Raw genomic sequence first — 15,409 nt, 5'->3', positions numbered from 1 at the left:
AATTTTAATTATTAAATTAAATAAAAATTTATTCCTCTTTTAATGAGCTAGCATTATTTTGATTTTTCTTGTACGTAAAGCCTGAAGGAGCTTCCATTATCAACATGGTAGGCCATATATGCAGAATAGCTTACAAACAACACAGAGATATCATATTGTAGTTGTTTGTTTTTTAATACTTCTATTACATTATCTCTTTTTTTAGGACAAAAATCCATTTTCTATCCTCATAAAATAGCTCCCACTTATGTGGGGTCTGTGAAATCGGGTAAATATTTCATAATTACCATTGTCAATGATAACAAATAGATTGTTTTTTATTGATTATTAGTACAAGTATCAACAATTTTACATTAAAAAGAAGTGCACATTATTTCTCATTTTAATACACTAAAAAGAGGTTGGTACATATTCCAACTAATATTAAACAGTCCGAATTTTCCGACTGAACCACCTACTATTTTGCATTAGTCGGAATTTCCGACGACTAAAGAGTTGTTAATCAGAAATTCTGACCATTTCCTACTCCTACCATTTACTAAAATAGTCAGAAATTTTTTGATTGAATTTCTGACTATAATGTAAGCATTCGGAAAAAATTCAGACATTAAAATATTATTTTACAGGTAGTTGCAATTTTGTCAATTATATTTAGTCAGTATTTCAAAATTATAAATATAAATAAATTAAATCTCAAAAATCAAAATTTGTATAGAAAATAAAAATGACTCCAAAATGTTTTAAGAAAAGAAAAAAAAGTCTCAATGATAAAGGAAACATTGATTAACCATGCTTACAGTTGAAGTTGGGATGTCATGATAAGGGCATATTATACAGATTAATAATAATAGTAACACGAGCTCACGAACAGGTCACGCCTTCATATTATTAGCAAAAAATTAATTTGAGTGTCTACAAAGTCAATACACATAAATAACAATTTTTTATCTATTAAACTGTAAAAACTGTAACTACCATAAACTGAAATTTATAACACACACTAACTTGTATCAAAAGTGTACTTTATGTTAATTGAATTGACATAATTAATTGACAAATTCTTTCTCGGTCTTTTCGTGAAATGCTCTTTGTTTCGTTTTAGTCGCTACATTTACATGGGCATGGGGATTAAGAAAAGTGATTGACCTACACTGTAGCTGATTGTTTACTTTTTAGAGTATAGTATTTTATTATTCTTAATTAAAAAAGAAAAGGGAAAAATAGGTTGTTAAGTTACTTTATAGAGTATAGTATAATATTTTATTATAAAGTATAGAGTATAGAGTATGATAAAAATAGCGGTAGGTAGAAATTTAAATGATTACTTTATTACTAAAAAGGGAAATGTAGCAAGTAATATGAAATTGCCAAAAATAGAAAATGTAGCGGGTATTATGGAACGGAGAAAGTATGAGCTAATATGTCAATTTAATATAATTATTAGTATATAGTTTCCTTATTTTGAGGCTATTTCACAAAGAGACGGTTTAATTAGTTACAAAAAAAATTATAAATTATCTGCTTCGAATATATATATTTTTATTATATATAATGTATATTCGTTAATGAGATTAATTGAACTTTTTTATTTTTAACCAATTAACTTTTATCTACTTTGATTAGTTCAATCTTTTTAAATACAAATTTGCATATAAATTATATAAAAACTCGTTTATGCTTTAATTTAAATAAATTTTCTACACTCATACTTATACTTCATAGAGATGACTTTTATCTCTATTTATTTTTCTTTGTAATTATTTCATATTTAAATCTTTAACAAAAATTTATAAAATCTATACCCTTTTTATTAACTTAATAATAATAATATGACTAGTGGTAATATTTAATTATCCCATTCATCTTCAACTTATCTATTCTTCAAAAGAAAGAATAGGATAGCTTTTTTGGATAAGTAATTTATTTATTTTTATTTTTTTTAGAAAAGGACAGCTATGATTTGTAAGAAAAGAAAAGACATAAAATTTTGTATCTTATATGAAATCATATAAGAATAAATAATACCCAAAATTGATATATAATTTTAAAAAAATAAAAATAAAAATAAAAATATAGTAGAGAATCTTTAAACCTCTTCTTACCTCTCCCACTATTTAAAACAACTCCAACTCAACTCAAAGTAAGTCTATAAGGCATAATCTCTAGTTGTTGGCCTATGTCTATCCATTCATCATCTAAACCACTATTTTCCAAACAATCCTTCCAAACTACCACCAACAATTAGGAAAGATATTTTTTCCATTTTTTCCATTATTACTACATAATCCAAATTAATATCAATCCCCCTTTGCTTAATCCTTCATCTTTACTTTTTATCATTAAATTTGAAAATAAGGGCTACAAAAAATCCCTTAAAAATCCGAGTTAATCGAACCTCTGTTAATAAAAAGCTCTTTATTTTCACATCATTTTGGCTTAGTTTGTACATCACTTTCTCAAGATTATTACCACCAAACTTATTATAAATCTTGATCAAACCTTTCAATGTTTTCGGTATCAATGGAAGAAAATCCAGCAATTTCAATGGGAAAAGCTGGAAAAATAACAAGAAAATCAGTTCATACATTTCTTCAATACTATCAATATTTTACAACAATTGCAACATTGATAATGCTACCATTTTCTATATCAGTTTTAATTTCTCAATCAATAATCTCTTCTTCCTTTAATCTTCTTCCTAGTATCTATAACCATCTTCTTTCCCTCTTTTTTGCTGCTGGTTTTCCTTCTTCTCATTTCTTTTCTCTTATTAGCCTTAAACTATCTCAAACCATCTTATCCTCCATTGTTACTCTCCCCTTTTCTCTATCTTTTCTTCTCTTAGCTAAATCATCCATCATCCATTTTTTTACCCAAAAGATTGATCACAATGGTCATCAGTCCAGTATCTCGCACAATGTCAGAATCCAAAAAGAAGAGGTAACAGACAGATCATACTCAAACTCTCTCGAAAGAGAGAGCAAGAAAAATGGGCACAGTCAAGAGAACACACAAAAGATTGATCATAATCATAATCATAAATCATCTTCTTTTATCAATCATTATAGCCCAATTCTTTCAACCCATATTTGCAATACTTTCATCATTTTTGGAGCTAATGCAACATGTTTTTCACTTCTTTTCTTAGCATTTAACTTTTTAGAAGGATTCTATCTTGATTCTCCTAAATGGGTCCTTTTCTTTTCATGCATTGGTGCCATTTTCTATTCAATAATCCTTGCAAATGCTCTAGTTGTGTGCAATTTAGCTCTAGTTTCTTCAGGAATTGAAAGAAAAGGTGGACTTTTATCTATTGTTCAAGCTTGTGTGTTGATTAGAGGTAAAACTTCAACTGCATTGGCTTTAGCTGTTCCGGTAAATCTAGGCCTCGCTGCTGTTGAGGCCTTGTTTCATTACAGAATTGTAGCAAATTCAATGAAACAGAATAGCTACACACTTTGGCTTGTGGCACTAGAAGGCATGCTTATTGCTTATATTTATGCTATGATCTTGGTTCTTGATGTTATAATGAGTTGTATGTTTTATCAAAGTTGCAAGGAAGGATATCATCATGGTAAAAATGATCATGATCTTGATCATGGTTGTGTTATGGAGGTTGAAAATTATTGTTATTATGATTATAATGTAACGAAATTGAATGTGGTAGAAGAATTTGTGTAATTGAGGTATGAATTAAGATTAGATGTTACAATTTTTATTTAAAATTTTTAAAGTATTGATCTCCATAGGAAAAGAGGAACATTTTGTATAGAGATATTAAAGGGAAAAAAAAAAAAAAGAGATATGATCATACAAAAAGAGTGCAAAAATTGAAAAATCATTAATTCAATTTTAATGGAATTATATTTTTATGTTTCAAGTTAAGTTACCATTGTAATAACGTCTATAATTAAGAATAATTTTTTATATGCATATAAAAGTTTTATAGGAGTTCAAGGGTACTATCATTTTTGCTTTGACTTGCTTAAAAATTAAGTTTTTGAATTTTGTACATACATGATGTTGTTATGATTTTTTTAATAAGTTTTAAAAAAGGAAACTAATTGGGTAGGTAGTTGAAGGAGAAGAAGATGTTGGTGAGAGATTTTGTCATGAAACTCCCATTTTAACATGTCATGTGTGTGATGCTTAAATTAAAATTATATATGATGCTTCATATAATTGAAGAAATTCAATATTGTAGTTTGATGTAAATCTTTCTCTTTGTCTTTTTTTTTAAGTTACATTCAAACTTTTGTCTTATAACATAAAAAGATGGTAGGTGATTGAGTGATTTAAAAGAATTTTTTACTTGCCTACTTTTGTATTTACACTTCAAATCAAACTTGTGGCTTCATGTTGTATTTGCAAGGCATAGTTAACTTGGCTATGTAGCTTGTAGGTACTTAAAATTAGTGTACCTTAACTTAAAAGAAACTACTTCCTCTATCACTTTTATTTTGCGAAATTTTAAAATAAGTGAAATTCAGTGAAAATAATAATTAAATTGAATAATAAAAAAAAGTGATTAAGATAGAAAAAGAATATAAGTTTCTGAATGAGATTAATAAGAAGAGTGTGAGACTATTGTCAAAAAAGAGAATAGAGTAAAATCAATGGGACAAATAAAAAAGCGGTACTAATTGAGTGAGATGGATGGAATTAATAAGAATTGTGTATAACATTTTCAAAACGTGTAACAAAGCCACTATCAAAGTTATATTCACTATGTCCCTCTCATTTAATTAGGGTCCATTATTTTTGGGTCAAAATTAATTAATGATGGGAATAAGTAGTTAAGATAGAGAGATAATAAATTTGTAAATGAGATTAGAAAAAGAGTGAGACCATTGCCAAAAAAAAACGCAAAATTAGTAATTTAAACTAAAATGGAAAAAAAAATGCAAATTAAAAGAGGAGAGGGACTATCATTTTCTAAGACTTAAGACGGATTAAGAAGATCTAGAAATTAAATGATTTATGTTGGCCATTAGAAATTAGCATAAAGGATAAATATGTTCTTCTCAATGTTGCCAAAAAGAGTGAAGAAGATCAAGTGTATCCATGCATTTTATATCATGTGCTTGTTAAAACTAGAGAACTAGTGTTGGTTTAGTATAGGTTATGCAAATTCTTAGGTGCCGTCATTTTTTTAAATAATTATAAGTACTTTTAGTTTTTCTTAATTATATTCTTGTATGTACTATAAAAATGTGTTAAAAATGAGGGAAATATCTTCCTCAAATTTAATGAAATTCAACATCGTATTATTTACTTATATTAAGTTGTAATAATTAAATCTTAGTAAAATTAGTAATAGCATAATTTGTGACTTGGAGCTTCAAACTGCGCACTTATGTTAACTATGGCCTGTATGTTTATTTTTAAGGCTATAATTTGTAAAAGTGTGCAGTTTCGAAGCTCTGATTCACAAATTATTCTTAGTTAAATATGATGTTGCAACAAAACTAATAAGTAAAATTTACAATGCTGAATTTCGTTAAATTTGAGAAACATATATCTAACATTTTTACTTTTTTATAGTACATACGAGGATATATTTAAGAAAAACTACTATTTCTATTTAGTACTTTTAATTTTTACGAAAAAATGGCCGTCCTAAAAGCTTATTAAATTTTTTTTTAAGGATATACCGACTCGATTTCGACCAGCATTTAGTCGCGAATCAGTTGAAATTTTGAATTTCAAAATTTGAAATTCAGTCAAAAATGCTCTGACATGCTTCATTATGGGGATCAACTTTTCAGGTACCGACCAGCTTTTAGTCGCTGATTATTTGGTATTCTGAAAAGCTGCTGCAACACTTGTAATTTTTTTTTGGTTTTAATATTATACGTGCTACTTATTTCGCAGAGTAATGGACTTACGAAGTGAAAGAAGTTGGATGTATAAGCGAAGTTGTAAAGGAGTTTATAATATTAGATATTTATAAGGGGTCGAAGAATTTATACAATTTGCAAAGAAAAAAAATCCAGATGAGGTTAGATGTCTGTGTAAACGGCGTGATAACCGTAGACTATTTGCTCTAGAAGTCGTTAGAGATCATTTGTTAAAGAAGGGCTGTTGAAAACTACTACAATTGATACCTGCATAAATGTTCTGAAGGTGCACCAATTAATGTGTTGGCTCCGGTAATGTAGCAGCAGAACACAATTCAAAATCCGTATGCACAAATAGTGTACGATGCAACAACTAGTAATTTTCCCGGTAAACATCATAATTTTCTACATCAATGTGATGATGTCGTTCATATTGGTCAATGGTACAAGAATTTATTCACGGTACAAGCTGATTGACGTTCATATTGGTTGATCGTATAGAAAGTACGATCCTTTTGTGCTAGCAAGTCAAGCTTCCCAAGTTTATTATCTACCTTATCCGAGTTTAAATCAAAACATGAAAGATTGGTGAGCTGTTTGCAAAGTCAGATCGAAGTATTTCGAGGAAAGTGCTTTCCAACTGGAAGAGAAATCACCAGATTTTGTGGTAAATGAAGATGTTTCAGAGGAAATAGTTGCGTCGTTGATCCTCAACCTCGACATCAACATCGTACCCATTCTGATCCTCAACCTAGACCTACCCGACCTCAACCTCTAGCTTTAACTTATTCTTAACCTACTTCGGGTTTAAAGAAGCATTTTCTGAGGAGTGAATTTATGAGGGAGGAGGTCACTCCCTCTTCGGTGACGTCGCGTGGTTTGCGACGTCCGTCTAGGACACCGGAGCCTGCCACTCCACAGGGACCGTCACGCCAAGATTCTTTCCCTGCGGTGGAGCACCCACAATCACCCTTCCCATGGATGCCTGATAATTCTGGGTACGTTTTATTATTTGTTCCTTTTTGATAGTTATATTTAGTCAATAAACTAAATAAAACTTGTTGAGTTTTGAAGGTTTGCCACAGACGGTAGCAACCAATTAGCCACCTCCATCAGTAGGTCCTTTGAGGCTTACCAAGATCCTAATGGATGGGCATGGAGGCACCTAGACAGACTAATAATCGAGTTCTATTGGCAATAGTTTCAAGTAAGGAAAACTACTTTATCATTTATCTATTTGACTTCATTGTAACTTCTTATAAATATACTAATTGAACTTGTCGTTTCAGAAGCATTGACCTTGGGATCGTCCAATTACTCCCTTAGTGTATAGGGAGTGGGAGAAGAAGACTAAGATTCGATACAAGGACGTTATTTTTACTCATAAGAAAACTTATGAGAAAAATAATGACTACAAGCCGAGCTGGGTGGCGAAAGAGATTTGGGAAAGGTGGGTCAGTTTTTGAAAGTCCGAAGAGTTTGAATCTCATCGGTCCAGAGGTAGGAGGAACCGCCGTCGGGGGGAAGAAGAGGGTGCGGCTGAAGTCACCCATACCGACGGTTCGAATTCTGCGCGCAGGACGTTGCTCATTTTAGTATAAGTTTTAATCTTTTTAAGTTTATTTATTTACTTTATATATATATATATATATATATATATATATATATATATATATATATATATATATATATATATATAGAGAGAGAGAGAGAGAGATTCAATAACCAATCCTGAAATTAATTTCAGGAGCAAGAGCAAAAAAGGACGCCTTCTTCTTATGAGTTATTTCTTCACTCATAAAGTGCGAACCAGATATGGTTTGCAATGGATCAACGAGAAGTCCGAGGCTATAAGTGTAAGTTTAACTTCTTATCTACCTTATTTTTTGTTAGCATATTTGCTTAACATAAAAAATTAGATTAGCTTTTGGTAGGTTAGCTTTTGTGGATTATATTATATATACATATATTTTAGAACATTCTTTAGAATAGCTGATGTTTGATGTTGAGGAAATGCTGGATTTTTAGCCGTTTTCGAATTAAATACATAGTATGTCTTTATTGGTTTATATTTCAGGGGTTACTTAAGTTTTGATTTTTGTTAATTTACAAAGGAAACTCTGCCGAAATATTTACAAATCCATTATTTAAATGATTATAAATTCAAATTATAGGATGAATACAAGCGCCTCATTGCACCTCTCCCCGTAGATGTGCCTGTCGAGCGTTTGAACGACACCAATTTTCAGGCCGTTAAAACCATCAAATCATAGGCGCCAAGGAAGAAGAAGCCCTCTAAGGCTGTCTTTGGTGTTGTAACGCGGCACAACATTATTATGCTGAGTTTGTGACGCCGCTATCCCAACACCAAGCCTCTTCTCCTCTGGCCCAAATGGTTAACGAGAGGCTGGATCATCTTCAGGATGTCTTGAATCAAATAGATGATCGCCTCAATAATGCCATTTCTAGGGAATAGCATATGACCCTTGTGGAGGTGCAACGCAAAACGAGGAAAGAGGTGAACCATTTGCTATCCTTTGTGCGCACGCTATTCCAGCTAAACCCGGCTTTTCAATAACCTGATCCGCCTCCACCATCCTAAACCATTGTTTTTAAGTTTCTTAAAGTTGAATTGTGTTCGGAACAATTTGAAATTGTATAATTTATTTGGCAGATACTTATGTTTTTGTTAATTTGTATATAAATTTTGTTTCGTCCGTGTTCGAGCTTATTTTTATCGTTTTATTGTTTTGTTTGATCAATAATTTATTTTATCGATAAAATAATAATTCTGGTTAAATGTGGTCAATCATTGACCACATTTGACCAGATTAATTATTTTAATAATAATATTTTTCGACTATTTTCCAAACTAATAATAGTAGGAATTTAATCGGAAAAACTAGCCGCCTTTTCTTGGTTTAATACAGTAAAATTCATGTTTGACTTTTCCGACCATTTGCCGACTAATATATAATAGCAATTTAGTCGGAATCCACAGTCGCCTTTTTCTGGAAAGATTAAGTTGATTTTGAGGATTGACTTTTCCAACTAAATTCCTACTATTTATTAGTCGGAAGTTAGTCGGCAAATTATATGAATATTTTAATATCCAATTTTCTAAAAAATAAATAGAGTTTTGATTTTCTTATATTCCGACCAATTTCAGACCAAAATCGTGCCGGAATATAGCGACTGATACTTAGTAGGTGATTAGTCGGAAATTTTCGACAAAACGCCTACCAGCTCATTTGGTCGTAACTCCGACTAGCTTCCTACCACCAGCTTTTTAGTAGGAATTCCGACTACTACACCGACCAACCACAATTTCCGACCATTCTGAGCCGACGGGATGGAGTTAGTCGGAAATTAGTCGGTATAGCTCTATACCGACTAAATTCTGACCGTTTCGCCACGTCGAAAGATTTGCTGTTTTTTTGTAGTGTGTAAGATCCAATTTTAAATCGACACAACGACCTGATAATCTGAATAATAATGTTGTTAATGGAATGAGATGGAAAAGTGATGTGTTTTGCTTTGGTCCATAAGAAAAGCCTATAAATCCCTGTTCATATTGACAAACATTCCGATGAAGTAGAGCCAGGTATAATGTTCTGAAAAAACAAAAAAATGTAGCTAATCGGCATATAAAATGTCTGCGTTCTTGAGTTTTGACACATGCTCAACTGACTTTAAAGAGGCCCATTATTTGTCCATGCTTAATTATACATGGAATAATAGAGCCATCACCCCAAACTTCTTTTCACTAAATAGGAGAATCGTTTTTTTGATTTTTTTTTTTTTTAAGATTTTTGAAAAAAATGATTAATTTTGACCTTTTAATTTCTAAAATCACAAATGCACAAAAAGTAGTTTTTGTGAACTTATTTTAAAAACCTAAGAAACACGTACAAAAATATAAACTAATTTCAAAATAATATATTTTAAAATAATTTTTTTGTGTTTTTATTTAGTCACAAAAATAATGTACTTTTAACAAATCTCCATATAACATATTAATAAGCATTATATTTTATGTTAACTCAGAGCATATAATTGTTTAGGAACATGGAGGAATGAAGTGCTTGATACACAAAATAGATTAACACAAATGTGCGATTACAGCTAAGTTCTCACTTAGTGTTTCACAAGGATAATTAAATTTTAAGACTCACGAACTTAAATATTGATAAGGGCAATTATTTATACTTATTTATATTATTTTATACTCTTTAATGATGGTCGTTGCTAGTAATTTCGTACTTATTTTGAAGATTTATGCTATATTACCCATTTTGATTATTCATGTTGATTTTTAGTGGTTTTCATTGTTTTAAGCAAAATTTTTATGGTTTTAATGATGACAGAGTTCACTAAGGAGATTTTAGCCCGGGTGAAGATGTTCTACAAAGAAAATAAGCAAAAGAGTAGAAGAGTGTTTATAATGCAAAAGTTTTGAGGTAAAATTTGATAATGTCTACTCTTTTAGCCATAACTTTTGATAGGAAGAGCGCATTAATGTAAGAAATGGTATATTATATGTCTGATTCCTAAACCAAACAAGAAATGGCGACTCGGCTTTGGGCCATTGTTTTGCTGCACTACATTTTTACTTGAATCTTTGAAATAACTTTTAGGGTTAAGTCCTTATTAGTATAAATAGGCCCTAAAAAACTAACTAGTGTTCCTTCTTGTCCTTCTCCTCTCCTCTTCCATCTCTTTTAGACTAATTTTACTAGTTTTTGCTCTTTAATTCTTCCTTTAGTTTTAGCTTCATGAAGTTTGCCATTAATCTTCCTACAAGGATTTTAAGTTTCTTTTAGTTTTTTAATTTCCTTTGCATTTTAATTTCTTGTATTAGTTTTAATCGTTCATTAGTGAACCTTAATTATTGTCATCAATCTTCTTTTAATAAAAATTAGTTTTGTTCTTCATTTATTGTTCTTTGAATTAATTGTTGTGTTCTTTGATATTTAATTATTGCTTCTCTTGAATTTGTCATTATTATCATATTCATCCATGTCTAGTATCATCTTAGGGTTTGTGTTATTGCTTTCAGCATGATTAGTGAGTAGATCCATTTTCTAGGGTTAGGGTTTGAACCTATAAGCAAGTATGATTTGATTATTGAAAGTGTCTATGAAACTAGGATCAAAGTGGTTGAATTGTTCTAATGACCCTAAATTAAACATGCTTAGTCGGACTAGTCAATAGAACTAGCGTGTGAGATTAGGATCGACTTTGCTTTAGGGTAAATTTTTGTTAAATTCTTATTAATTCTTTCAATAAAACTAGCGTGTGAGAATTGAATTAGTAGGGTCTAAATCTATTAGTTAATCAATAGAGCGAAAGTTTGAGATTAACAAGATCATGTTTAACCACGTAATTTATCCGACATTTCATAGACACTAATGATAATTTGATCATACAAGACTTTAGGGGATTCCCGACACCCTAGATCTCTTCATCATATAGTTTAATCCATATTTTTATTGTATTTGTAGTTTGATAGTTAAACAACCAAATAAACATTTTTTCTTTGAGCAATATAATTAATCGAAATTAGCAAGTTTCTTGTCCTAACTTCTTTGTGTTCGACCCGCGACTACACGTACACCGTGCGCTTGCGGTTAAATAAAATTTGCACATCAAGTATTACAATTAATGGTGTATAGAGAAGGGGCGAGGCACAATATAAAACAAGTTTGGGAAGCTCACATAAGCGGTTTTGAAAGTATGTAGATGCCTGACCGCACAAAGCCTTCAAAATTAAAGGGTCTCAAGCTCATATATAAAAATCATATTAGAATAAAAAAATAATAGGTAGAGCACCTGATTGGAGTTTTACTTAATTAGCATATTGAAGATAATAGGATTAAATTTCTTGATTACATTTATGGTAAAACATAAAACTAAAGTGAAAATCTCTCATCTTCTCATGCTATTTTTTCTCTTCCTCTTTCATTATCTCTCTCCAATAGAAAGTTTTAATGTTTTATTTTAGAATTGTATTGAGTTTTTATTTTAGTTTAAGTAAAATTTTCTTTTTGAATAATAAGGGCCTCAACCTTGAAAATACATGGAGAATAAAATAGGGTATTTATAGGGAAATAAAACAATTTAATTAAGGCCGCAAAGAAAAAGTGTGGAAAAAGATTCCATCAGTCAAAGGTGTGCAAAAATATTCAATCCGAACTATCCGATACGTAACATATGATATCTAATTTTAAAAATTAAATAATTTATCCGATTTTTGAAACATTTACAAAAGTGAATATTTGGATATCGGTTTACAAAAATAAGTCAATATTTAGCTAAAATAAGTTAAGTCCATAGGTGAACCTAGGTCACCAATCACAGAAAACTATAGAATAAATTACTAATAATATATATTTTCTTAACCTCACAGGCATTACTATTTTATTTAATTTTTTTTCTTTAAAATGTTATAATGATGTGGTCATTTAAGTATATGTATTGTATTTACTCGTATAATATTTACTGTTGCTTATTTAAATTCACGATTTAACTTCGTTCTAAATTTCAAAGTGAGATTTGGTTATTTTAGCAATGATAAGCAACAGCTTCAGACCGACGATTTGTCGGCAACATTAATCAGAATCAGCACTGATAATATGTTGATTACTAGAAAATTAGGAAGCGGATAAAGGTGTTGGCTTTTCATTTAACACCAAATTAAGAGTTTCTGGAAGGTGTAATTATTAAGTTGGACTTATTGTAAATGTCAGTATATTAACGGAAAACAGTACACACTTCATAAGCTAAAGATATATATACCATCCCAAAACCATATGACAACGGAAAGAAGGTCTCCAATAGCTTATAAAGTGTGCATATCATCTTTAATTTGTCGATTTGGGATAAACCATCCCAACACCCCCCTCATATGCGAACCCCCGTCAAGTTCGCATGTGGGAGTAATCAATTAGGGTAGGAACGCCATTCATTTCAGACCTACCATTTTTAATTTTGATCGAACCATCGGCTCGAATACCATGTTAAATTAAGCTGGATTTATTGTGAATGTCAGCATATTACCGGCGAGACACGAGGTGCACACACTTCATAAGCCAATGAGATATATACCATCCCAAAACCATATGCCATTCTTTTTGTTGGGATAGTTTATCCCACATTGACAAATTAAAGATGGTGTGCACACTTTATAAGTTATTGAAGACCTTCTTCCCATTGTTATATGGTTTTGGGATGGTATATACTCTTTAGCTTGTGAAGTGTGTGCACCTCGTGTTTTTTCCGATAATTGCTAACATTCACAATAAGTACAACCTAATTTAATAGCAATTGCCTCCTAATTATTAGGCTTTAGTGGTCATTTTACATTATTATTTTCACTATCCATCAAACACATAATATTTAGAATGAAATCTTAGTAAATCACGATAATATATACAATAAAAAATTATCCGTGTATGGTAGAATTGATAAGATGAGAGTTTTGTGATTTTAATTTACTTTTTTTGATTTTATTTATTTTAATATCATAGTATTACCTTTTTGTGATATTTTAAATTACGGTAATTGATTAAGGATTTTTTAACATTTTAGTTTAATATGTAAGTTTTTTTTGAGATTTTTGTTGCATATTTTATTGGGATAAGACAAATATTTAACGATATTTCCCTAAAGTCTTGGGCTTTTTCTATTCAATTTTCCGAAGGACAAATCATTGGATACTCTATAATATGGTAATTTATGACCCATCTTATTATCAATAATAATATATCAAAGTAAGAATATTTATATATTAGGGTAAGATGTTTGAGTGTTGTGTACTGTAAAATTAAAATATGTGAGAGTTTTTTGAATTTTATAATGTAAATTTAAAACAATTTTTTTGAGTGCAAGGATAGACTAATATTATTAAGAAGGTAAATCCGCAAAGACGCATAATGGGTTGCCTCATATGCTCCAAATTTTGAAGGTTTTAAAATCAGGAATTGGATTTGAGAGAATGAGGAAAAATTAATGAATTATGTAGTGTTTGGAAATAAGTATTTAATTTCAAATTATAAATTTTAATTATGAAATTATAAATGAAAAATTTGAGAATAACAAGGTTTAGGTAGTTATTCTCAACTTTAACTACTTTAATAACAATGATGGAATTTGATTCAAATCCAAATTTAAAAATTTTTAATCTGCCAAACAAAAATTTTGAGCCAATTTCAAATTTTCAAATGAAATCATCGTTTCTAAACATGATATAAAGTAATTGTTAAATATAAATAATTAGAATGAGTATTTTAGATGCGAAAATGGATGTTTAATTTAATTTAATTGGACTTTTTAATTCGATTTGTTATCTTACGGTGAGACCGTCTTAAATAAAAATTTGCGTTAATATATATGGTTATAATTAAGATTGACTAGATGGTCATAAGCACTTCTATGTATACAAAAGGAGCTTGAAGACTTGGATATCAAAACTAGGAGCAATTTTGGGTATGAGGTATTTTATGTATAAAAATAATATTTTTAATTAATTGAGCCGGATTATTTACTCCAATTTAAAGCTTTTTCACGCTTTTAAATGAGAATTTGCAAAAACAATAAAGTAGGGGATGGGCCTATCTGAAGTGAAATAGGGATGGGCCGGATGGCAATAGTGTTGTGCAACTCAACCACCAACTTTATTTGCTACTTGGAAGGCTTATGGAGATGTGCATGTGACTTACACATGTGGAGGGGGAAGGGGAGGTAGGAGTGTTTAAAACAGAGCTGATAATTTAAAATTTATTTGACTTGGTAATCGAATTTGACTTGATCCGAATTTAAAATGATTTTTTTAAAACAATATAAAAATCAATATGGACACAACACAAGAACCCATTTTAAATCGACCCAAAAAACGTGATCTGAAATCGACCCGATGAATCGAATGAACACCTCTAGATGGAGATGTTCGGTCAATTGTTTTTTAATTATATTTGATGATAATGAGGATACAAAGATTGGACAGATGTAATTCAAGATTGATTTTACAGCCTTTTATTATAGTCTCATTAGAATCTGTCAAGGAACCAACTCAACCAAAAGCTTAAGCTGATGGTTGAAGCCCTAGGATATGTTATATACTCTAACACGCCCCCTCACACGAGAGCCCTTTGGGATAGAAGTGTGGATGCAACACATGTTCTCCTCATACATGGTGCTCAATATTATGGTTGAAGCCCCAGGATATGTTATATACTCTAACAGAATCCAATGTATCTGGTGTCTTAAATTTTGATTGCAAGACTAATGATTTGTGATTTAATGTATGGTATCCTGCGTTTACTGAGTTCATTTATTCTATGAGTAACAATATATATGAAAAAACATAATAATAAACAGACAGCTTAGTGGTCGAGAAACTTATAAGTTGTGATATGGCTCGATTATCACCACTTATAGAAAGAATTAATTCTATTTCTATAAAGATTTCTTAACCAACCCGTATTAAAAAGGACAAAAATAGCCTGTGAATTATTTCATGTTTATTTAACATAAGCATTTACACTTGTAGAAACAAAATGCAAGAAAAG

At 30.4% G+C, this 15,409-nt stretch overlaps 1 protein-coding gene across 1 annotated transcript; it reads left to right on the top strand.

Moving 5' to 3' along the window:
* The first annotated feature begins 2,158 nt into the window (after window positions 1-2,158).
* Window positions 2,159-3,985, top strand: LOC130798638 (uncharacterized). Its single transcript, XM_057661708.1, has one exon. It carries the CDS (start codon window positions 2,506-2,508, stop codon window positions 3,679-3,681), a length of 1,176 nt encoding a protein of 391 aa, XP_057517691.1. The 5' UTR covers window positions 2,159-2,505; the 3' UTR covers window positions 3,682-3,985.
* Window positions 3,986-15,409: the final 11,424 nt, after the last annotated feature.

This window comes from Amaranthus tricolor, chromosome 13 (genome assembly GCF_026212465.1).
Source record: "Amaranthus tricolor cultivar Red isolate AtriRed21 chromosome 13, ASM2621246v1, whole genome shotgun sequence".
In the NCBI taxonomy this organism is placed as follows: domain Eukaryota; kingdom Viridiplantae; phylum Streptophyta; class Magnoliopsida; order Caryophyllales; family Amaranthaceae; genus Amaranthus; species Amaranthus tricolor.
Note: the sequence above shows the minus strand (reverse complement) of the source record. Positions and strands in the feature narration are given on the sequence as shown.

Bases quoted from the DNA above. Each gene is read 5' to 3' on its own strand.
- LOC130798638 (XM_057661708.1), top strand. From the start codon at position 2,506: ATGTTTTCGGTATCAATGGAAGAAAATCCAGCAATTTCAATGGGAAAA.